Below are 26,464 nucleotides of genomic sequence, written 5' to 3' on the forward strand. Positions count from 1 at the left end.
ATACCATCCTCCCAGTAGCATGAAGTCTCACTCCCCACCTCTCTTTTCCTCTAATCGAGAAGCTTCTCCTCCTCCCTTGTTCCTCTCCCTATCCAGCTCAACATCCCAAGAAGATTTGCCCTCACTCATCCTCTTCTCCAAAGCCCAGTCAAGCCCTCTCTCCCCTGCTACTCCCTAGCTCTGCCCACTGTCATGCTCTCAGAGCCCACCTATTGCTCATGAGCTTCTAGCACCTCACCTGGCCTGCCTCAGTCTTCCTTTCCATGTTAGTCTAAGGAACTCCTGATCACCCTTCTAAGCTCATCTTAAATACCACTTTCTCCAAGGAGCCTTTTCTGATTCCCCCCCATACCTAAGATTGGCTGTTCCACTGACCCAGCACAGCCTTTCCCTCTGTTTGTGCAACATAGACTCATCTGAAGACTCTAAGGTAAGAACCATAACCTAATTATCTTTGGATGCTCCAACACTTACCACGGTCCTGACATACAAGGAGCTGAATGGATACATGTGACAGAGTCATTCTGCGAAGTGCATCTCTGACCAACTTTAAAGAAGGGGAACTCTAAAATAGAAAAAACTGACTCAAGGCCTGGGAATAGGTTCATTTGTCTTCCCCTCTGAAAAATTAAAGCTTCTTTACAGCAAGATGGAGGCCACTCCTGCCTCGAAAGGAAGACTCTGGAGCAGGTTGATGGGCTGGCTCCTCCACTGACATGTGACTCTGGAAAGACACCTAATCTCTCTGAGCCTCCGTTCTTCATCTGTGAAATGGAGATGACAATAATATTCACCTCACATAGCTGATGTGAGGATTACTAGAGTTAACATATGCAAAGTGTTGACATCCATGTCCAGCAAACATTCAGTAAGTGTTAACTCTTAGCACCCCAGGCTCCTGAAGCACCTCAAGGCTGGGCCCACTCCAATTACAATAAGAAAACTAAAAATCTATATTAGCTACAGGAAGCCTTCCAAGAGAAAAACACTCTTGGAAAAGCTTTATTGACAGTTTCTCACTGCTGGCCACAAATCACTTCTAAATCATCCAGTTCCCTGGGCCCCTAAAAGGCCAGCAGTTAGACTTTCTCTGGGCATCAGGTTCCTAAATCTGGAAAATGAAGGTTGTAACACACAACACGATACAGTGATCTTACAGGGTGTCATGAGGGTCAAAGGAGTTAAGAGACATGAAACTGTTCTGAAAAGTATAAAATGCTACCCAAGCACAGGTTAGCACTGACTGCCAGCCCAGATACTCAACTTCCGAACATCGGTGCATTCTGTTGATTCAGGAAGAGGCCTCTCTATCTGACAGGTTCCTCTGGGCCCGTATCTGTGAAGCCCATCCCTCCAGCTGCTCCCCAGGAGTTAGTTATGAACCACCTCTTGCTAAGACATGGCCTATCATTTGAGTAAGCAAACAACTTTCTGTCCAAACCAGGATAGTGAATGGAAGCACTGTTAACAACCACACCAGGGCACAGATATAAACTGCAGCTGCCCCGGGCATGCCTAGCCGTATGGTTACTCTCATTCTCACCACCCCAGGAGGACTAATGTCAAAGGCTAGTGGGGAAAGGAGGACTGCAAGTCTCTGTGCACCTCCAAAATAGTTCCGCTTCAAAATTACAGCCATCACAACTACATCTTTAAATTAAGCCAGGGATTTGCAAACTGGGCTTTATGATAGAGTACCTTTGGGGCAGCCCGGGACGAAAAAAGGGGAAAGAGGTGAGACAGACACAAAGGGCTCTGAACTCTCTTTCCTTTCTTTAATCTCATCAACTCCAAGTCTGTCAATTTTACTGGACATGTGATTAAGGTTTCATTTGTATAAAAGGGTTCCAGGCCTAAAAGAGGTTAGAAGATCCCTGGTAAGTATTGTCTACAGAGACCTCTGCTAAAATAGATACATGTTCTCTCAGAGAGGCAGCACATCAATGCAACAGAGAAAAAACCTGGGAAGGCTACACAGGTGACACTGGGGGCCCACATTCTAAATGTCTAGTAGAGATAATTTATTTACAAAAGCTAAGATAGGCAGGACCTGGCTTTCGCTGAACTTACATCATTAAGTACAGTAACCCTAACCATCTTCTGCTAATCAGAGCCATTGATTAACACTTATAGATGTCCTCAAATAATGTTTGCAAAAGAAGAAACAAAGTAATAAATGTCATTTATTTGGAGGATAAAAATCTTTCAAACTAGAGGTCTGTGTGGGACAAATCTGGGTCCTCTGGTGTTCACAAAAAACTGCTCAGAGGTTTCTGTGTTTGTAGGTCAGCCCATCAGATTAGAGAGCTGTCACATAGCAGAAAACAGAACTGCACAGGGGTAATCAGGAACACCAGAAGGGAGTGCTGCCAGGTGCTGGGGTGTGAAAGGTCTAGAGTACACAGAACTACCCAGAGACATATAGGCACCACAAAAAGTGTGTATGTGTATGTGATCACAAAAGTATGGGGGCTATATGTGGTTATGACACAGAGAGAACGTGGGGGAAGGCATGTATATTCACACAACAGAGTGTGTAAGTGCATAGTCATGAGAATTTGTGGCATAAATGTGTAATCATGAAAGAGAAGCATGTGTGTGTGTGTGTGTGTGTGTGTGTGTGTGTGTGTGTGTGTGTAACAGTATGGTCATGAGAATGGGGTCCTGAGCGCATGTGCATGAGAGAGCATGAGTATGTATAACGGTGAGATTGTGTGTGGATGTGTGTGGTCATAAGTGTATGACAGGGCTCATGATGGTATACGACTGTGGTCGTGAGAATGCATGTGTGTGTGCAGTCATAAGAATGCATCTGGGAGTCACGAAATCATGTATGTTCATAAGAGCTCATGGGTGCCGTGAGAGCTTTGTGTGTGTGCATGATCATGAAAGCGTATCACTGGTCATGAAAGAGTGTAAGTGTATATGTGGTCTTGAATTTCTGTGGGAATGTATGAGAGGGAAAGGAGGGAAGGATGAGGATAATAATGAAGGAATGAAAATTCCACTTGTTCCATGTGCTCTGTCCCAAACAAGGGCCAAAATTTTGGGGTACTCCACAACTGGCCTAGTGTGAGCTGAGGTCAAGGAACTGGGCTGAGCCCACCCTTCTACTTACCACCATCCATCAGAGCTCTACTGCCCAATCTCCCGAGCCCAGGGCTCCGTGTGCATTAGAGATGGCAGTGGTCACCCCCTAAGTCTCCCAGAATGCTCACTCTTCATGGAACAGTCAACGTCAAGCTCCTGACCTGGCTGCACTTCCCAGGCCCTCCTCTCAGCAGCTATCCTCTAAGCCAGCGGTCCACAACCTTTTTGGCACCAGGGACTGGTTTCGTAGAAGACAATTTTTCCACGGACGGAGTTGGCGGGGGCATTGTTCAGGTGGTAATGTGAGAGATGGGGAGCGATGGGAAGCGGCAGATGAAGATTCGCTCGCTGGCCCGCCACTCACCTCCTGCTGTGCTGCCTGGTTCCTAACAGGCCTTGGCCTGGTACCTGTCTGCGGCCTGGGGGTTGGGGACCCCTGCTCTAAGCCAAACACAGGAAAATCCTCTTTTGTAGTAGCTGTCAAGAACCTCTATCATCCAGTGCCGACCCCCACCCCTGCCCATACTTGGAACTGCAGATTCCGGCTTGAAAGGTTTTCTGAAGTCATGCAGGCCAACCTCCCACCCTGGGAGGGAGCTCCTTCCACAACATCCCTGACAGTTCAGTCTTTACTTGATTATCCTTCAGGAATAAGGAGCTCACAGCTAAATGAGGAATTCCTCATTGTCCTAAGGAAGTTTTTCTTAAATTAAATGGAAACCTATCTCTCCTTTAAAATGACAGTTATCTATCTGAAGACAGTGGCCATGAAGTCACATCAGACATGCATTTAATTTATGAGAATAAATAAAATTCCACTGACTGGGCAAAGTGAGCAATAAAGGCCTCTAAATGCAAACCAGCTATTTCATCTGACACTTAACTACAAAATTATACTTGTACTTAAATACTCTTTTAAATCATTGTATACATTATGTATTTTTATGATTACTTATAATATATACTATATCTGTACATTAGTATTATTATTCAGAGTTATAAACCTAAACCACATACCATGGCTTTATGGGAGATTTAGGAATTTTCACTTCACTGCCTATAGAATCTAATTCCCCCACTGATGTAATACCACTGTATTGGGTCCCCAGAGGATCCTCTGCTCCTGGTTAAATATTTGTAGTTGCAAGGAGGTTTCATTGAACCCAGAGGATCTGAAGACAGATCTCTTTAATTCAATCCAACGATTACTGTCAGTAGACTTCCTATGCTGTAGTAGATTACTTACTTAGCTAGGAATTGTTATGGATACAAAAGGCAAGTAAGATACAATCTTTACCCTTAACAAGTTCACAGTCTACCTGAAAGAACTTAAGATATACAAGTAATCATTTGGGAGCAATACGGAGTAGCATGTGATCAAAGATTCAGTCTCTGGCACAGCCTGGGGGTCAGCACTGAGCACCACTTGGAGTATGACCAACTGAATTAACTGGTGATAGTTTCTCCTCCAGCTCTTTGAGGATGAAGCAACCCCAGCCAAGGCCTCTCAGCCCCTGACTGACAGGCAAGAAGTGGCTCTGGATTAGAACTGACTTCACCTGGGGGAACAGAAGACACTCGAGGGAGGCGGGGGGCTGCAGCTCCCAATGCTCTCCGAAAGCAGAGCAATGAGCTGGGCAGCAATCATGCTTCTTGCGTGACTGGTGAGCCAGCGGCCAGGAGATAAGAGGGGAGTCCTCAGGCTCTGCCAGCCCTGGAGTTTCATACCATCCTGGCTTAGAGCTCCTTCCCCCACTGCTATTTCCCCATGACATTCTCAGGTCCTAACAGGCCACTCCCAATTCAGAAAAGGTCCCCTAGAAACACCCCCTCTCAGAGTTCGCCCAGCACCAGCACCTCTGAGTACTCTTTACTCTGCTGGCCATCCCAAGTGCCACACTCCTGTGAGCCAGCACCACACGCCCTCCAGAGCTAATTATAGCTCAGTGAGCAAGCAGGCCAGGGGGGGGATGTATGGTGACTTCATGTGGCTGCAGTACACACTCACCCCTCCCTCTGACCCCACTCCCTCCCCTCCATTTCTCCCAATTCCCTACCTGGGACTTAGACTCTGAGGCAGCTTTCACTCAGTCCTCCATGCTCCATACCAACTCCTCCTCTCCAGTACACACACACCACACACAACTCCATACCACTCAGAAACCACACGTTGTTTCTATGTCAACCCATCCAAGGGCCTAAAGCCCCAGAGTAGAGTATCCCTGGCATAGAAAGACCTCAGCTATCTCCCCCATATCCTAAAGTCCCATTGGCCCCCACCTCCCTGGCCCTGCTCCTCTCCCTAGCTCTCACCCTGCTATCCTCAGAGGCTCTCTCTGAAAGGATCCACAAGCAATCCCTGACAGCTCTTTCAGCTCTAAGATTTCAGCAATCTCCTAGAAAGGAGACCCAGCAGCCTGTCTGCCTGCCCTGCCCTGCCCCTCCAATCTCTCCTTAGCACCCAGCTGCCAGACCTTCCTTATACATGCCACAGTTCCGGCATCATGACGTGCTCAGCTGCACATGCCCAGATACCACTGGACGAGATTTCCCTTTCACATCCCCCCACCCCTACTCTTCTATCTTCCAGAGATGGTGTCTCCCATTGTGCTGGGTGTCTAGTGCATTCTTGGCCCCCGATAACCATCGTGCCATTCATTGCTTCATTTTTATCTTGAGATACCTTTTATCCCAGGCAGCCTCCTCACACCTCAGGACAAAGTCCTAGAAAATAGCCAAAGGAAATCATTCAAACTGTTCCTTTTGCTAAGGTAGTTTTCCTTGGGACTCCCTGCTAATTAATAGTGGTAGGGGGCGGATAGGTTGGAATCCAGTTCAGACAGTTATTTGAAAGGATGTGGACAGGGCTCTGGCTTTTTCTTATCCAATAGCAATGTAACAAAATTGGGGCTGGTGGAGGGAGGGGAGCGGGGGCTGGCGGTGTGCAGAGCTGTTAACAGTGTCTACTGTGTGTACCTTTCAGGTGCTCCATAGCCCTAAATTGCCTTCAGAAGACTTAGCACCTAGGATGGTGTCTGGCATTATAGTAGGTGCCCAATTAACATTTGTTGGATGTCAAACAAAGTACTAGGTACCAGTTCCAACGGGGAAGACTGGGGGAAGAACCTGAAACGTGGCTACTGGAGGAGCCCCTTAAGCTCCCGCCAGGAGGGGATCTCCATGCTAAGCAGAGTCTCCTCCTTAACCACTTGCTCACCACATAGGACAGCAGCCCCAATTCCCCCACCCCTCTACCAGCATACCTCTCCTCAAAGGTGACTTTAGCACCTGGTGGCACCTTGTCCTCAATCCCTCCTCCTCAAAACAAAAAACCCAGCCACACCTCGTTTCCAAGTCTTTCAACCGGACCTCTCTCTTCCCACCCACCACCAAACTGTACGGGGAAAACATCCCTACTGCGTGGTCGAAAGTCAGTTCCCCACTCCCACCCTCCCAGCTCAGGAATCTGTATTCCAGCACTCTTTTATGGTTGCGCCCACACTCAACCCCACCTTCACCAGACCTCGGATTGGCCGCTCCTTCCACCCCACCGCCCTGGCACTGCAGAGATGGGGGCATCTCTGGCACAGCCTGAGACTGGCAGTTCGAGGAATGGAGAGCTAGCAATATTAAGAACGGGTGATATGAGCAACGTGGGAAGGAATAAGACCCCTGGGAAGAGCGAAGACCTCAGTACCTCTTGTGCCAAAGGAGCGGAGATGGCCCAGGCTCTTCTTCTCTGACTCTCCTGGAGGGGAAATGGGGGCGCAGTCCATCCAGTTTCCACCGGGAGAGTTGCCAACTCAGCCCCCCCGCCCCAAGCTGATGGAGCTGAAGGCGAACTCCATGCCCTCCCCGCAGATCGGGCATCGTCCCCCCATTCTCACCTCCAAGGGCACAGGGCACTACAAAGGCTGGTGAGGGGCGGCAGAAGAAGCAGTAGCGAAGTCTAAAGGAGACGACACATTTGAGTAAAAAGGTGCTGTTTCCCCAGAACCGCTACACTGAGACGCCCTCCCCAAACTGTGAGGGGAGCTGAAAGTGGGAAAAAGAGGCATCCTTCCCCAACCCGGGCTCTGGACGCTCACCTGCCTGCAATCACTGAAGGCCGGGCAGCTCGTATCCGAGCAAGAAGCCACCCCGGACCCCGGGAGCCCGACGCGTCCTAGGGAGCCGAGCAGGCGCGAACGTAGCTGCAGCCTCCACCAGCGCCGTGGCGCCCCTCCTCAAGGTCCTACCCCCTCCTTCTGCTGACAGTCCCTGGCCCCACCTCAAGGGCGGGGCCTGACCGACTCCCTCGAGGCCACGCCTCCGCCCCGGCGCTCCCTCACACGTGACACAGGAGCCTCTTTGATGCTGCGCGCCATCTTGGTGCTGCCTGGAGAGTTCCTTACGAGGTGGCGGAGAGCTGAGGTTTTTACCCAACGCCAGTAAAGTTTCAGAGCCCAGCGGAGTCCTGCCTCCTTCCCAGTGAGGTGCAGCACATATCCCTTTGAACTTACCTTTGTCTCTAACCACCTGCTCTCTAAATTGGCCTCAGTACTGGCCTTGTGATTGTTTGCCAATGGCTCGTCACCTTTCTCTTGCGCCCATCTACTACTTTTACTCTGGTTGTACCCATTTTTTAAGTGGAGAAACCTAATCCAGATACATTTCCCTAGGATGCACTTCAGTGAATTGTGTCGCTTGCCTGAATTCAGGTATTTGGCTGTGCTAACACTTACTATAAAATGAAATGTTTGTCTATTATATATACATAGTATGAAGACAGTCTCAATGCCAAAATTCCTGACAAATTTTGGTTAAATCTGTACATTTTCTTGAATTGCTCCTTACCCTGTCACCGGTGGCTATTAATGCATCTTTCCCATCTGGTTTGTGAAGTATCATCACAGTGCCTACTCAATCCTTTACAATACCCAGTACACACTGCTCCAAGTGTGAAAGATTTTTATATACATGCCATGTGTACAGACTTATACACACACATGTTCTATATCAGCAACAAATGCTGTAGTTGAGATCAGTGGCACATATAACCATTAATTAATTAATATTTTTCTTTCCCGCAATATATCCACCTTTTGGCTTAGTTTCCTTGTATCTTTGGTAGAAGGCAGGAAAATCTGAGTAATTCCGATTTATTTGAGGGGTAAGAAATGAAGCTAAGTATTTTGTTTGTCTGACCCTTAGAGCAAAATCAAGGTACATATTTAAGGAAGTGACAAGTACAAAGCAGTTTTTACAAAAGCAGTTCAGAAAGTTCCAACTCTTCTCCAGGTAGTTTCAGGTTCTCATCAAAAGGAAATCCCTGAGACACTTCATATCCTTTCACTAATGAATCAGGAATCATCCTAGAAAAGGCAACTCAGTCAGTGCAGAGGGAAGGCTGAAGCCATGACAACCTTTGATAACATACTTTACCAAGTGTTTGTCAATATTATACTAAGAGAACAGCTGAGGCAATATCATCATACCATGGAGTTTCATACAAAAACTAGGAAGATCAGTCAGAACACAATTATTAAGCCAAATTTATTTCACTCCCCTTCTAAAAGTTAACTCCTAAATGGGGGACACAAAATCCACCAGGACAACTCCCTTCTGCTCCATGGCATCTTTAATTCAGGGAACTAGGGACTGTGTGCTTCTCTCCTCTTGCCTCAAAGAGGCAACTTCTGATTGTAGAGATGGTGCATATTGTTCAGGGGTTTTTTGTTTTTATCATTTAACTGCCCAAATTCTGGTTTTCACTGACCCAGGCTCACTTTCTGTGTGAACAGCTTTAGTACCACCCTCAGTGCAGGGTAAGGTTAGCTGTTAGCAGCTGTATTAAGCAGGGGCTTCCTAAGAATATTCTTTAAATAGCAGGGGGTAGGGAATGGTAAGGAAAAAACAACACACTAATTTAGCAGTCAAGCTCATGATAATAACTACCCCCATGAGATTTTCATGTTTAAAGAATATGGTCGTAATGCCACCTGTAGCTAATATCCAGCTCCCTAGCTAATTTGGGTGGGGGGCAGGTGGGAGGAGACAAGCAGCAAACTTATCTTGTTAGCAGAAACAAAACAAAAACATGATCCTCTTCTCAGAGTACACAAGCTATACCAAGTCCTCTCACCAAGAGGACATGAGCATTTCTGCAGGGATAAAAGGCCAAGCTCTCATAGGCAGCACAGGGCAGAGCAGAGCAAAGGAGTCACTAAATTCTTATAGTGCAGGAGTCTGGTTTCAATATGAGAATGCAATTTTTTAATGAACCTTCATAATAAATGCCCTTCTAACAATTCAATGAAAATATCACTATACTTCCTGCAATAACTGTCTTGATTTGTTTTACATTTTACTTGGAAACACATATTTAAAAGATTCTTTCATCAATCTTATATAACTCTTAGGCTGATTAGGGATAAGGTATACCACAATCAACTTTTTACTCACCCTTTTACTCTTTCTATCTATGTACACTCTGCCTACTCCCCTGTGCCACCATCTACCACAAGAATAATAAGACTGACCTTTTTAATTGTGGCACAGCAAAAGGACCTGGGTCAGAATTCTGGCTCTGCCACTTATTGGATAGTATGGCCTTGTTTAAGTCACTGATTCAGCTTTTTCAGCCAGAGAATGGGAATAGTATCACCTACCTTGCAGGACTGTGAGAACTAGAGATACGAAAAGTTCCTAGTGTAGCACAAAATCATTATCATTACTATCAGCTTCATGCAAAAAAAAAAATACCTAAAATCCAAAACTGGCAAAAAAATATTTATGTGACAAATATTTTTAAAGAAAGATACACAAGTCAATCTCATAAGTTTATGAAAACCCTGTCACCTGCTTTATTTCTAGAGAGGGGTAAAGGGAGAAGAGGAAATATTCACTTGAATTTGAGGGGCAGCTAAATTGGAAGCAACAGTAGCAACAATTTTAAGCCTCTAAGGTTACTCTGATCCATAAGGGAATGCTGAAATTTCCTTGTTTGGAGATTTAAGAGTTTAATTTTCCCCTAAAGCGAGATCATCCACTCTGGCTGGGATAAAAGAATAAAGAACAAACTCAGTAGCACCAAATGGGGTTTAACACAGAAAATAGGGCCAGGTTTCACCTTTCAAATGCAAAATTTTACATTAAAATATGTTTATAAATCATAATGTTTTTACTCCTGATTCAATCCTTCTCCTTCCCCTAGAAGGAGCCCCAGAAACCTGAAGAGCATGTGCATTACTGACCAGATATACAATCAGCTGCCCCTTCCAAAATGGAATCTGATTACAAATGGACTGGCCTAGCTCAGGGCTGCCCTCAGTGATGGGAAGCAGTATCTATGCTCTCAGGGAGAATGGATACTGAGGATGCCACCAGTCAAAAAGTCGAATGCTGTGCACTGGGTCCAGGATGACTTGCACACCCTGTTCACTGCGCAGTTTCCGACCTCCATGGACAGGAGAATCTTGGAACACCAGTCTCACTCGATGATGCCGCATGTCCGTGCTCACATTGATAGTAAACTGGGAGGGAAAAATAAATTCAGTACTCAAATTAAACAACCTTGTTTTCCTATGACTCACTCTAAAATGAGACAATCTAGAAAACTGACATGAACTAGGCCACAAAATAATCTCTAAGTTATACCAACAGCACTATACTATCTTTTTTTGCAAAGATATTAAAAATTAAGGGTGATTTTTATAAGTTTTTCTTAGCTTCATATATTTAAACTGTGCTAAAGAAAGCCTCTCCAATGGCTGAACAAATTAGGACACATGCACATAGACTACCTTAATGACAATTTAAAAAAATTGGATTAGAGCTATAAGAGATGACTTGAAGGGATTCTGATGAGATATTATTGAGCAAGTTAAGCAAGATGCATGAAACTGATCTGATCACACTGTTTTGGAAAATAAACCACAAAATCTCTAAATGTTTATGTATACGTAAATCTGTATAGAATTCTAAGAGTAGGAAGTATATGGAGTATAATAAGTATATAAATAAGTCATTAATGTGGCTTAATGAGAGATGCCTACAATAAAAACAGATATATGACATAATCTCAATTATACAAAATTATTTAAGAGAGTGGGTGTATACATGTATTGAATATATATTAACAGATACATTAAAGAACAGTTCCCCAAAAGTTAACTGCAGTTATAGGATAGTGGAAGTCTAAGTCACCTTCACTGTTCTCAATGTGTTTATGTATTATTTAAATTCTTCACATGAAGTATGAATTATTTATTTTACCATTAAAAAAAGAATAAAGCTATTTTCAATGTGGAGGGGGAAACATCTCTGAACATAAGCTTAAAATACAGAGAAGATAAATTACATGAACTCTCCAGTTGCCAATCCAGTTAAAAATGTTAAAAACATGGAAAATACACCAGAAGCATATTTGTTGTTTACTAATCTAATTCTTAGCTAAAATCTAATTCTTAGCTAAACCTTGAATAGTCAGAGCATCACACAAAAGACAGAGCTGGTAACCCTACATTTTAATATTCCATATATGATACCACATGCATGCCTCAGGTCCTGACATACAGTGTTCATGTATAAGCTTCATCATTAACCTTAACAGGATAATGTTTCTCAAACATTAATGAACACTACACAGGAGATGCAAAAACATTCTGTTCACTATAGAGAAGGAAACAGAAGTAAAATATTCTCAGACATAATTAACTTCACAAATATGTCTATTCCTAGTATACAAGTCTGCTTTCAGATTTTGTTTAAAATTATTCTTGAAAGATTTCTTCCTCAATGGTTAAATTTACAAATTTCTTTCAAACCCTAAGTATAGTGAGTCTATGAAAGAGCTGAGGATGACATCCTGTCTCCACTTACCAGGGTAAATATCATTCCCATGACAATTGGAATAAAGATGAAATTGAGGGTGGTGACCTGCAGTAGGCAGCAGTCCTGGTCTGGGTTGGTATGAACATCTTCGTACTGAATGGGAGGCTGCAATCCTCCCATACACTTGCTCTTTAATCTAGGGGACTGAAGAGAATTAAGAATTACTCTAATGGGTTAGAGGAAATGTTTATGGCTCTAAGACTCCACCAATGAAAATGGTATGGCTTAACTAAAGCTGCTGAGATCCATTTTTCCGTTATCTCTTCTCTCTTTAATATACATATCAGTTTCTATACAGATCAAGGAAAATCTGACCTTTGAAAGACATGGAAACACATTTGGATGAGAAATGTGACAGTGGGTGCTTCATTTAGATGGTGTTTCCTACCATCTGGCAAGACATGGAAACTTATAGCTCTATCAGAGGCCCTCCAATGTTTGAGAGATCACAAATTCCTTGTGACTTGTCAGACTCCAAAGAACATCTGCTGCACAAAAAGGGATGGAAGCAGAAGTGGTCATCTAATTCCAGGCATCATAAAACAAGAGTCACAACTCTCAGAGCTAGAGGAAATCTTAGCATTCACTTTCCTGCAGCAGCTCTGGTCTTAGCTTGTATACACTGTAAAGATTGCCCCTCAGTTCCCTCCCAAAAAGGTGCTATGGTGGACTTTCTACCAACATCTAATGGATATCATAGATTGTGGACATCTTATTAAAAGCAAATGATCAGAGCCAAAATTCATCCCTAGAACCGTGTTTTTGAAAAATCAATGTAAAAATATGATTTACTTTAAATACAAACTTATCTGGAACACACTTGTCATCAAGTGAGGGATAACTGTAATTCTATTTGTAATGTGTCACCTCAGTGAGATACTAAGTATGGGAGACAGATGGAGGAAATGAGGCTGCTGAGGACAAGAAGTAAAGACATGCAGAACAGATCCTCACTGTAGCCAAGATCTCAGGTACAGTCCAAGAAAAAGGCAGAGATAAAGGTGCAATAGTATCTACTCTTCTTATAAATAGACTCTTGGCAGTCCCTCTCCCCATGGCTTGCCCAAACTGCCTCAGATATAAAACCATATGAAGTATTGTTGTTTACAAATACATTTGCTTTGAAAAACAAAAAAATTCTTAGTCAAATAACCTCAGTACATTGTTATAACAAGTTTTTCCCTTTCCCCACTTTTAAAGTCTTCAAATATATAGAAAAGTTAACAAAACCATGCAATAAACTCCTGTATACCCTTTACCACTGGATATTTTGCCACGTTTGTTTTCTCTCTCCCTCACCTCTCATTTTATATATATTCACATATTAAGAAAAAAAATACATGAACTCTTGGGGTAGGGGAGGCAAAGCCATTTGAAAGTAACACTGGCATTCCACCCTTATTCAACATGAATAAAGATACATATATAACCTCAGTAACATTATCACACCTAAGAAAATTAACAATAATTTCGTATAATCTAATATCCAGGGCATACTCAAATTTCTTTAATTGTACCAAAAATGTCTTTTATTGCTCTTTGTTCATTAATCCAGGATCCACTCAAGGTTTACTCTTTGCATTAAGCTATTAAATCTTTGTGCCTCTTTCATAGAAAACAGTTTTCTTTTATTTTTATGACATTATATGTTTTAATGTGTATTATCTGATTTTAATGAGGCAATTTTATGTCTAGTAAAATTAGAGTAATATATTACCTGAAAAGCAAAGAGATGATAAAAGCACACACCTGCTTTTTGAACTTGAAGTTGAATTCCCACATTGGCTCCTGTCTGTTCCCAACAATCTTTCTGCACCAGAAAAGTAAGCACTGTAAGAAAATAAAAATAACCTTTCTGTTTGCTAGCTCTAAAGCCAGCCACGGTCCCAATGCTGAGATTTTTACTTTGGCACGGATAGAAACCCCCACCTCCCCCGCACCACCACTACAATTTGACACTGGTGCAACATGAAAAGAGACAATCCCAAGGCTATTCAGTAAAGAGAAGAGGTACCAATATAAGTCAACCTCAGATGCTATTGAGGTCAACCCCTATTGTTCTCATCTTTAAAGACAGAAACATGGTCTCTAGAGACTGGGGCATTATCTGATTCAGCAGGCCACTCCTCTATATTAAAATATAAGGGCAGCCAGTAGCCACCAGACAAGATGATAACAAAGCCATAAGGCAGGCAGAGACAGCCAGCCCTGTACGTAATAGGAGCAAACCACTCAGGACCTTCTGGGAGCAGACAGCCGGTATGGAAACTACAGAGGTGAGCTGAATTCAGTCTAGAGTAAGCCCCTCAAGGAAAGTCAGGCTACAGCTAGGGTTAACACAAGAAGTTAAGTACCTCCCAGGGGATAAGGGGTGGGTCGTCCGCCGTGCCAGCTGTCCTGCCCTTCAGACATGCCCTGTAGGTCCTGCTGTTCCATCAAAAATAATGGGCTTGGCTTTAAGGGGCAAACACTTCTGCTGCCAACACAACGGCTCCAGTGTCCCACACAAGCTATGCTACTGAAAAGAGAGAGAGGGAGAATCAAATACGAAAAGGTGGAGTCCAGGAACATGGGACAACTTCCCTTAGGCATGCTGGCAACTTCCTGAATGCCATGCGATGTGGTTATACTAGCAAGGCCATGCATGGGACACCTGCCACTGCAGGTCCCACATCCTCTTCAGAAGATCTCTAACAACAGGTACAAAAGCAGCAGACAGGTGGCCTAGCCTTCCTGTCTGGATTAAGACCTTAGTTATCACCACCTTGACTTTTAGCCACTTAAAAGTCACTTTTTTAGTCCACTTAAAAAACTTAATATACAATTATAAGAATATGAAGACATGGGTATTTTAGATTTAGGCAGTAGCACTTGCATTGTGCACTGGAGCCGCGAGGATGTGTCAAGCATGAGGAGTTTGCCCAATGCTGCTCTGCTCCCAACAATTGATTCACCCCTAGCATGGTTAGCTTTGGGATGATCCCCACCTCACCTGACAAGATCAAATGTTTTTTGGGGGAGAAAAACTATAAATGTGAAATGATACACTGTCCACTCATATTACAAGGAGAAGGAATGAAATTCTACTCACCCAGCATTCTAATCCTGCCCTAAATCCATCAGCTAGTGTGACATTAAATTGGCTCAGCCAATGGCCCTGACCACCTCAGTTTGCAACCCTGGGGGGAACCATGATGATCTTGAATCAACAGTACCCTTTTAATCAATATGTATCAGGTAGAATGTTATCACACTAGAGCTGAACTAGGGGAAAAGAATGATTATGTAACATCCAAAGCATAAAAACAAAACAGAAGAGAATAGGAAGTGCTATAGAACACCAGACTTTGGGTAGGAACAGAGTAATAAAAATTATTAACAAACGCAAAAGATACAAAATTTAGACAATAGTATTAGTTGAATGAGAAAAAGGCCGAGACATCAACTTGCCTAAATAATCATATATGCTATACTAGTCTAGCTTGGCAAAGATGTGTTCACTAGATATTTCATTATGGCAGAAAAAAGGAGAGAATGGACCAAAGGCTTATAGACCTACTTACAAATCAGAAGTATGCCAGAACCTTGAATACAATGTACAAATATAAACTACTGGGGAAATTCCAAGATATAAGGAATGGCCTAGAACACAGTAAGAATTTTACAGGGCTAAAGTCTATGAGTGGAAGTACCTTATAGTCTCTGAAACAACCCACCCCTGAGCCTGGCAATAGTGGGCACTTTGCAAATGCTGAAGAAGTCCACACCAGAATCTTTTAAGGTTAACAAGAAAGTGGAAATCCAGATGTCAAGGTCACATTAGAAAAAGAAAATTAGTAAGTCGTTTTATATCTTTGTATCATGATTTAAAGCACCTTTTAAGAATTATAGTTTACATCTACCATTTGAGTTGTGTTCTTCCTAGCCCAAACCATCAAACCATCTAAACCATCTAAAGTGGCCCAGTGTATAAGGCATGAAAATAAATTAAAATAAAGAGAATAAGGAATATGCTAAAAGCACAAGAAAGCTTTAAGGTAAAGATAACATGAGCCAACCCAGCACAGCAGGAATGTCTTGGAGAAGAGATACCCATAAGCCCTGAAAGTTTACATTAGTCCCTTAGCAGCCTGGTACTTATGGCCCTAGACCACCCCATCAAGGAAGCTGGAAACAAGCCATGATAACAGGCCCATTATACAAGAGTCCATTTGTTAAACCCCAACACTAATTGTCACTTACTTTGGAATTCTTTAATGTGCTAGGAGTGCTTTCTGGAATGGCTGGATTCTTGGAGATTCGAGCAGCAAATGGCTCATACATATGGTACAGAGATCGGATCACACATGCCCGGAGACAGCGCAGCTTCTCCATTGACTCTGGTCGCAGGCGCAAAGGCAGAGAGGCATCCAGCGTGTAGTGCCTAAAACATGACACATTACTCCTACCAATAAGTGACCTCTCTCTTCTGCTCTAGGCCAGTCTCCTAGGACTCCTGGGCTCAGTACAAATTTTACTATACTATTCCACTGGCCAGTAGTTAGTTTGTCCCTAGTGCTCTCACATACACACACACAAATCACTATCTCCTTCACTTCTTAGCTACTTTTGCGTCTCTTCTATGCAAAACCCAATATACCTTGTAATCCTGCACTCCTCTATTCATTTAAAAATTTTAAATCCTCACTATTTCACTTTAAAAAAGGGGCAAGTCTCTGACTTTATACCAGTACAATATACTTCAGCTGCTCAAAAAGAACCTGCACTGGGGAAGATCCACCAAGTTCTCTTGTCACATGTCTCAGAAAGTTCTCTACTCCCTGATACCTCACCATCCCCTTCCACCACATTCTTACTGACGATTTACAATCTTCACTACACTTCTAACCCTGCATCAAAAGTCAGCCCTCTTACTAATCACATCATTCACTCCCTCTTCACCACTACAACTATACACAGAGCAGCATAACTACAAAGACTATATGATACTTCAAGATGACTAGCAAATCTAAGAAACAACAAATCCAGTTGCAAAGATAAACAGATGGGCATCTATAACTTTTGAAAATTCTAGCTAAGATAAACCGCTGAAGAAAAGTGGGTAACCATAGGGAAGACAATTACCAGATGAATTAATAATATCAATTTTAAATTAAAGAGGAGCTCAAGGAATTCAAAGCTAGGTTCATGCCCAGGCATGCAGTAGAGAAAGTGAAAAGAGGTCACCATCCAGAGAGTAGCTCCAAATCAAAAACAACAAGAAATAAGCTACACAGATAACACAGTGAGCTCTCTGTGGTCGCACCTTCGGTACAACCTGGTCCAAAAGGCAGCAGTGCAAGTGACAGTCCAGGCATTCTTACAAATCAGGGAAAAATTCACAATGTCCTCAGGACGGATATAGGAGGCCAGTAAGAGCCAAATATCCATGGGATACTCTTCTCCTCCAGCCCCATCCAGATCTTCTGAAACAGAAAAAAGAACTATAACTTTTGATCTTCTATCATATGCACATATAAAGATCCCCAATCATTTCAATTCTCCCAGGGCTTGCACAGTTAAGAAAATGGTTTAAATAGGTCCAAGGAAGCCTCTCAAACTCATCATTTCCTGCTTATTCTAGCTGCTGAAAACTTTTGTTTCCTGTTGCCCAAGTGAATAGGTCTTGTTCTTAAGGCCTTTATTTAACCACTATTTACATACTATTTTGAAGTTTTCAAAGTAACTTTGCATACATTATATCATTCAACTATAATAATTTTTCAGTGGAAATAAGGAAAATATTATTGTGTCCATTTTACTATAAGAAAACAGAACGTTGCACGTATTCAAGGTAAACAGAACCCAGTTTTCTCCAAAGTCCAGCTTTTCACTATAAATTCTGCCCTTGATTTCCCTTGCAGTCCCCATCCACCAAACATTTTCTTCAATTCAGTCACTTAAAAAATAAAACTGATTTTAAGATGGTATGAGGAAACCTCAAAGTACAAACTAAATAAAAAAAAACAAGTAAGTTACAGTGTATTTTCATTACTCAGTAATTGCCTTAGATATGTGTCTTCTGGTTTCTTCTTGTTTCATTGTCAGCTTGATCTACAATTCTGGCCACAAGCATCCAGTGTTCAAGGATACCCTGTGATGATGTATCCCCACCTCTTCCTCCTTCAGACCTCATTAGGGTTAATTCTCTTGACCCTGAGGTCCACTATACATGTCAGGTTCAAATAAAAATTCACACTCCACAGAGATACCAGAATCTGGGCTAACCATAATCTTTAATTGAGACTTAGTTATATAGCTATCCAAAACACAGCTTTTTTCTTTCTGTTTCCTGAGCAAAAAGCCCCTACAACTACCTCCCTGAAGCTGCCTCTGCTTTTCTAGCTGCTTCCTGCAGCCCTATGACTCAATCAGGTTCTTGCATTAGGTTCTTCATAACAGAGACCAATGCTTCTAAAACAACATCGTCTTTTTTGGTTCTTATGCTTCTTGATATCTCCAGTAACCATTTAAGGCTCAGCCTACCACATTTGGGGCCCCCTTCTCCCACATTAAATCTCTCTCTAAAAGAGAAGGCAAACAACTATCAGAATTTCCTCCACTGAGACCCATGAGGACTTTCACAAAGCAGAGTACTATTAAAAATTTTCTGTTTTTAGGGACAAAACTCAGTAATTATAAAAATTGCCAATGTTTTACACACAATTATTAAGAAATTTCAAAACGTAGGAAATGGAATCAGTAAAGGAAAGCTTCATGGAGATAAGTTATGAAGGACAAAAAATTTGATATTCATAGGTTAAGGGGAAAAGTATTCCAAGTGAAATAAACAGTTAACATGAAGCCTGGATATTTAAAAAAACAAAACACATGTGAGGGCAATAAAGAGACAAGTCTAACAAGATTTTGATGATATTAAGAAATTACTGTTGGGCTTCCTTGGTGGCACAGTGGTTAAGAATCCACCTGCCAATACAGGTCACACGGGTTTGAGCCCTGGTCCGGGAAGATCCCACATGCCGCAGAGCAACTAAGCACGTGTGCCACAACTACTGAGCCTGTGCTCTACAGCCTACAAGCCACAGCTACCGAACCCGCGTGCCACAACTACTGAAGCTGGCACGCCTAGAGCCCATGCTCCTCAACAAGAGAAGCCACCACAGTGAGAAGCCTGCGCACCTCAATGAAGTATAGCCCCCACTTGCTGCAACTAGAGAAAGCCCACGCGCAGCAACGAAGACCCAACACAGCCAAAAATAAATAAATAAATTTAAAAAATAATAATAAAGTAGTTTTAAAAAAAAAAGGAAATTACTAACTTTTTTAGATGTGATAATTTTTTTAACAGCATTTATCTTTTGGTGATAACTACCAGAATATTTACAGACATAAAAATGGAATATCTGGAAATTGTTTCAAAATAATCAAGTGTGTATGGTGTGTGTGTGTTGACGTGGGGGTGAGGGGGTAGTGGCTGAAACAAAAGTGACCATGAGTTGATAACTGAAGCTATGTAATAGCCACATTGGATTCATTACACTATTCTCTCTTCTTTTGTATATGTTTCATTTTTAAAAAGCTAAATGAAAAAAGAGGGGGAAAAAAAAGACCAGTTTGATGAGAATGAAGGACCCTAATGGGGGTAAAGTGCAGCAAGGAAGTAAAAGATGAATTATAGCTAAGAGTTTGTAAACCACAAATCATGTATCTGATAAGTGACTGGTCTCCTGAATACATAAGAATTCTTACAACTCAGTAATATAAAGATAACCTAATGTAAAAATGAGTGAAGAATTTGAATAGACATTTCTCCAAAGAAGATACACGAAAGGCCAATAAGCACATAAAAGATGCTCAACATCATTAGCATGCAAATCAAAACCATGAGATACCACTTCACATCAACTAGAATGCCTATAGTTTAAAAAGTTAGACAATAACAAGTGTTGAGGAGGATGTGGAGAAATTGTAACTCTCATTCACTGCTGGTGGGAATATAAAATGGAAACTTCATAAAAAACTTGGCAGTTCCGCAAAAAGTTAAACATGGTTACCATGTGATCCAGCAATTTCACTCCTACCTGACAAAAATGAAAATATATGTTCACACAAAAACTTGTCCATGAGTGTTCATAGTAGCATTATTTATGACAGTCAAAGAAAAAGCAATAAAAAGGAATAAAGTACTGATATATGCTACAATATGGATGAACCTTGAAAGCATTATGTTAAGTCAAAGAAGCCAGATGCAAAAGACCACATATTATATGATTTTGTTTATATGAAATGTCCAGAATAGGCAAATCTATAAGGACAGAAAGTAGATTGGTGGTTGCCTGGGAGAAGGGATGGGTGGGAGACAGTGTTGGGAGGGAATGAGGAATGATACTAATAGATTTGAGTTGATAGAAATGTTCTAAACTTAGATCATGTTGATGGCTACACAACTCTCTTGCACTGCTGGTGGGAATGTGAATTGGTACAGCCACTATGGAGAACAGTATGGAGATTCCTTAAAAAACTACAAATAGAACTACCATATGACCCAGCAATCCCACTACTGGGCATATACCCTGAGAAAACCATAATTCAAAAAGAGTCATGTACCAAAATGTTCATTGCAGCTCTATTTACAATAGCCAGGAGATGGAAGCAACCTAAGTGTCCATCATTGGATGAATGGATAAAGATGATGTGGCACATATATACAATGGAATATTACTCAGCCATAAAAAGTAACGAAATTGAGTTATTTGTAGTGAGGTGGATGGACCTAGAGTCTGTCATTCAGAGTGAAGTAAGTCAGAAAGAGAAAGACAAATACTGTATGCTAACATATATGGAATCTAAGGGGAAAAAAGATGTCATGAAGAACCTAGGGGTAAGACGGGAATAAAGACACAGACCTACTAGAGAATGGACTTGAGGATGTGGGGAGGGGGAAGGGTAAGCTGTGACAAAGTGAGAGAGTGGCATGGACATATATACACTAGCAAACGTAAAACAGATAGCTAGTGGGAAGCAGCCGCATAGCACAGGGAGATCAGCTCGGGTGCTTTGTGACCACCTAGAGGGGTGGGATAGGGAGGGTGGGAGGGAGGGAGACGCAAGAGGGAAGAGATATGGGAACATATGTATATGCATAACTGATTCACTTTGTTATAAAGCAGAAACTAACACACCATTGTAAAGCAATTATACTCCAATAAAGATGTTAAAAAAAAAAAAAACTCTGAGAACATACTAAAACTACTGCATTGTACACTTTAAAGAGATGAATTTTATCTCAATAAAGATGTTTTTAAAGTCTGTAAGCTCTTCTGTGGAATGTGCTCAAAACCAAAAAGGAAAATCAAGAGAAATATCTAATACAATGATGATGATGAGCAGGGATTTAAAGCAAGAAATTAAGGAACAAAGAAGTGTGAGGAATGTCTATTAACATTCTTGGTTCCGGAAAAGAGTGGTATCACTGACAATAATTGGTATAACTTCAAAGCAAAGTCAGCTCATTAATTTATTGATTATTTCAATATATTTTAACATATGCAAAAGTCTGTCATCTGATTCTCAAGTATAGGTGAAAGTTCTCAGAGATCTGAGACCAAAAATACACATATCATTTATTACATTAGTTTCCTCCTAACTCTAGCTGATCATCAGAACCACTTTAGCTTTAAGAATTCTGGGCTCTACCCCAAGAGTCTGATTCCTTAAGTCTGGAGCAAACCAGTGAATGATGCATTGGCACATTGTATACCATTAGTTTACCTTTCTTTGTTTCATTTGTGTAAGTTTTATTGCCACTAATACATAAACATCACATATTTCTCTATTTCCTACAGTACCTACTAGACACAAAGCAGGCATTAACAATTGCAGAGCACTTAAAAGTCCACGATAATAATCTAACTTTCGCTGAAGTGAAATTGGTTATATACAATCCACATATTTGGGAGAGAGAACATTTTTGTCACAACTCTGCTTCCTTACACATTCAGAAATCCAGAAATGCAAAGGCTTTTTGTTTTCCTGTTGCTACATGGATTTTACCTGATAATGATATGTTCTCAATGAATGGCTACTACTGTTACCAATCTCCTTTCCTCTCAACTTTAGATATAAGTAGAAAGCCCTGGTATATTGAAGTCCTGTCCCACTAGAAAGATCCAAACTCTGGTTCTCCACTGGTATCACCTCTTGTGCTACTGACAAAGTGACAGCTTCAAGTTATCACCACACATAGGACTAATAATCCAAAAGAGAGCGAGCCCTGTACCTTTGTGCCTCTTGCTTTTCTTTTTTCTGGAGGCAGTTCTCTCATGGATGCTTTCCTCCTGGGCATCAATCTCATCACTGCTGTCAATGATGTCACAGGGCTCACCAGCCCCAGAGAAAGCTTCTACTGCAGGAACCTGGGAGGCTTCCAAGCCACAAAGAGATTTTACTAGAAGAAAATAAGAAGAGAATGAGATGGCAGAGTACCATGGCTTAGGCAGGATATCAGCATCCATAAGGAAAAGAAAAAAGAAAAAAAAAGCAAAAGCTGTGTGAGAGTCTGCTAAAGGAAGCTGAGAATCTTAAAAAAAAAAAAAAAAATAGCATTTTAAACACAAAAAATTGGAAAGTAATGAGCAAACTGACTCCAAAGTTGCAGAAACTGCTTAAGACCTGAAGAAAAAGGGAGTGAATTATTCTCCACTATAAACCCTTCAGGGTAAAAGCAAAAGGTGAATGCTATTTTCATTTGCATAAATTCTGAGGAGCAGTGTTTGAGAGGAATTAAACCCAATTTAACCTTATTCCTGGGCTGGAGACAGTACATATCATGAAAACACAAGCTTCACGGACCCCTGAGTAAGAAGCTTGAAAGTAAGAGAAGCATGAGAAAAGGAAAAGAATACTTCAAGGTTATTACACAAAGAAGCAAACAGCAGAGTTAAGTGGAGAATATATGTGAACAACAGGAATAAGATTAATAACCAGGAAGAAAGCTGTGGAAACCAAAGAAAAGTACACAAAGGTTTTTTTTTTGTTTGTTTTTTTATGGGAAGACAGAAATAAAATATTTCTGCTACAGAAACTGCTACTGCTCTTGACTAATGCTTCCCCTCCCCTGAATATATGAGTAACCATCGAGGAGAGCAAACATGTTTACAGGAAGATGCCTAAAGGATTGCAAGAAAAACACTGAGGCAGAATCCCAGGAAAATAAAGCACCTAGTTCTCTCTTCACTGAGTCTGAAAAGACTCGTCGGGAAGCCTACCTTCCTGCTGAACAGCATTGGCGACGGCTTTCTTGACCCTTCCAGACCTCACGACGGCCGGATCCGAGTTGGCATAATCCGCCACAGTCACTGAAACACAGCACCAAACCTCAAAGGAGGAGGCCTTCTCTCCTCAGCTTCCTCCCCACCAAGATTTCCTGCTCACTCCAAGTACCCAGTCCAGCCGCCCTCCCGTCGCAGGCAGGCGAGCACTCGCCTCGGTGCTGTCCAGCCCCCTCCCTGCTTCCAGCCCCAAGCCTTTCAACGCCCCCGCCCTCGCCCACCTCGCCCAGAGCAGGCGTCTTGGGCCCGGAACTTGAGTCGCTTTCCTCTCTTGGGCATGGCGACTGTGCCGGGGCGAGGCCGGGTTAGCGGGCCAGGACCCCGGGCCATGTTTCAGGCCAGAGAGCGGGAAGCAGGAGCCAAAGGCCAGCTCTGCCCGGCTCCGCGGCCATCCCGCTCCAGGACCGCAGCTCTCGCGAGGCTTAGGACAGGGCTCCGCGTCGCACTGGCGGCCAACCCCCCTCTTCAGAAACCAATCACCACCTGGTCTAAGGCAGTACGTCATCACCCAGCGCCTAAGGATCAACCTGCATCTGGTTCCCTAAGGGTAGCTGCCCGTTCTGGGCAGTGTGGGTTTTTTATCATACGTCTTGTAAGGTGATTTGGTGTCTCAGACCCGAAACCCACAACCCCGTTGATTAGAGCTGAGTTTACATTATGGTCTCCCCGATTTTTCTGCTACTGCCTCTGTCCACACTCCAGGTTCTCTTCAGTATCCCAAAAGCACATCTATTGTCATCTTCGTGCTCCATCTCTCAGGCCACGTAGACATAGTCCAACATGGGTCTAAAAGAGTCTTAACTCTAATTTCTTATACAAAAGCTGTAAATTTCTGAATTCTCAAAGTTGGGGGAGGGGTTCTTAAAAGTTTATTAATTTACCACCATACTCCAAACTTAATACTAGAAGGATCAATGAGGAAAGAATGGTGTCTTTCCTTTGTATTGAGAAAAAACCGAGCGAAGGTTACAGAACTGTGAGGGAGCAGGATCCTGGTCTAGTATCACCAGTACGAATAAGTTATTGTGTGTCCTAAGTTAGGTTCTTTGTCCTTCTAAGTTCTTTGCAGCTCCCAAAATGTGCTAATCCCTGGCTTGAGAAGCATGGTACTTAGGGACCAGGAATCCAAACTGTTGGACCCACCAGACAGTGCCACCCTAACATATTTAGAAGCAGACTTCTGTTTTTAATTACTCAATACATAGACATTCATTAGGCGCAAACCACTGGCCTTTTACTAACATCGTGTAACAGACTATCGCTAGAGATGGTGCTAATAGGGTTGAATCAATTAGGAATTGTAATTGAAACTGAGTAATTGGTTATAGTCGTGAACTATTCAAATTTATCTAAAGTTATAACATGAACAAGGGTCTAATAGACTGAACTAAAAGAAAATTGTTTCAAATAATTTTTCCATGATTGATGTTTGTAGTCAAAACACAGCTGGTAAAGCACCAAGCCTTCTCATTTCACAACATTAATAAAAAGTTCATAACGCCCACATGCAAGTATATTTCTGCTAATGTGATACCCTGTTGAAAACACCGAGACATTGAGACTCTGGAGGAAATCAAATGTGCAAAAGAAATAAAGCCTATTTTTATGCCGTCACTATTGGAGACTTAAAGGTTTTAACTGAAACATTCATTTTCAACCATATAATAACTATTTTAATTCATTGGAATGAAAGAAGTGCTAACCCCAAAACTGTTTATCTTTCAAATTTCAAGAATATGAAGATCTAAAGCAAAGCTCCTCTTAAGTCCTTTGGCCACATTAATGGAACCGAACACATGTAAATCTTTTATTTCACCTTTTACTAAAAAGCAGCAATTTTTAATTAATGACACTGCTAAATTCCAAACTCAAAGATACACATTCTTTCTAGAGAGACAAGTTGTAAAAGTTACTAAAAGAGCTGTTATGTTTTTTCAAGTTCCAGAAAGAATTTTATTGAAAATTTTTTTTTAAATTTCCTTCAGCTTATAGACTTGATTTGGGAATGAATTGACATCTATATACTCTTGAGTCTTTCCGCTCAGGAACTTGGTATGCATCTCCATTTAGTAACATCCTCTTTTATGTCCCTTAATTTTTTTTTACACAAACTTATTGTTTATTCTTGTCAATGTTTTAGTTATCTTTTTATTGAAGTATAGTTGATTTACAATATTATATTAGTTTCAGATGTACAACATAGTAATTCAATATCTTTATATATTATACTCCATTTACAAAGTAATGGCTATATTTCCCTGTACTGTACAATATATCCTTGTTGCTTGCTTATTTTATACATAGTAGTTTGTGTCTCTTAATCTCATACCCCTATCTTGCCCCTCCTTCTTCCCTCTCCCCATTGGTAGCCACTAGTTTGTTCTCTGTATCTGTGAGTCTGTTTCTGTTTTGTTATTACATTCGTTTTATTTTTTAGATTCCATATATAAGTGATAACATACAGTATTAGTCTTTATCTGACTTATTTCACTAGGCATAATCTCTAGGTCCATCCACATTACCGCAAATGGCAGAATTTCTTTTTTTTTTATGGTCAAGCACTATTACATTGTGTGTGTGTGTGTGTACACATCTTCTTTATCCATACATCTTTTGATGGACATTTGGGTAGCTTCCATATCTTGGCTATTGTAAATAATGCTGCTGTGATAATTAGCGTGCATGTATCTTTTCAAATTAGTGTTTTCGTTTTCTTCAGATATCCAGCAGTGGAATTGCTGGATTATATGGTAGTTTGATTTTTAGGTTTCTGAGAAACCTCCCTACTGTTTTCCAGAGTGGCTGCACCAATTTAAAATCCCACCACTAGCGTACTAGCGTTCCCTTTTCCCCACATCCTTGCCAGCATTTGTTATTTATGGTCTTTTTGATGATAGCCATTTTGACAGGTGTGAGGTGATATCTCATGGTTTTGATTGATATTTCTCTGATAATTAGCACTGTTGAGCATTTTTTCATGTGCCTGTTGGTCATCTGTATATCTTCTTTGGAAAAACGTCTGTTCCAGTCTTCTGCTCATTTTTTCATTGGGTTCTTTGCTTTTTTGATATTGAGTTGTATGAGCTGTTTATATTTTTTGGATATTAATCTTTTATCAATCATATCATTTGAATATATTTTCTCCCATTCAGTAGGTTGTCTTTTTGTTT

At 41.6% G+C, this 26,464-nt stretch overlaps 1 protein-coding gene across 4 annotated transcripts; it reads right to left on the reverse strand.

The window, feature by feature from the left end:
* Positions 1-8,217: 8,217 nt before the first annotated feature.
* Positions 8,218-23,705, reverse strand: TMEM183A (transmembrane protein 183A). 4 transcript variants are annotated; one of them, XM_059996431.1, is made up of 8 exons: positions 23,516-23,705; positions 23,232-23,321; positions 22,244-22,411; positions 17,270-17,426; positions 16,207-16,387; positions 13,714-13,794; positions 11,953-12,108; positions 8,218-10,604 (listed from the first exon to the last, which is right to left on the reverse strand). In XM_059996431.1, exons 1-8 carry the CDS (start codon positions 23,622-23,624, stop codon positions 10,419-10,421), a joined length of 1,128 nt encoding a protein of 375 aa, XP_059852414.1. In that variant the 5' UTR covers positions 23,625-23,705; the 3' UTR covers positions 8,218-10,418. The 4 variants fall into 4 exon arrangements, with proteins under 4 accessions (XP_059852414.1, XP_059852405.1, XP_059852434.1 ...); XM_059996422.1 differs by having other exon boundaries at positions 17,270-17,429; XM_059996451.2 differs by having other exon boundaries at positions 10,510-10,604; positions 11,953-12,100.
* Positions 23,706-26,464: the final 2,759 nt, after the last annotated feature.

The sequence above is a fragment of the Delphinus delphis genome, chromosome 1 (genome assembly GCF_949987515.2).
Source record: "Delphinus delphis chromosome 1, mDelDel1.2, whole genome shotgun sequence".
Taxonomy (NCBI): Eukaryota; Metazoa; Chordata; class Mammalia; order Artiodactyla; family Delphinidae; genus Delphinus; species Delphinus delphis.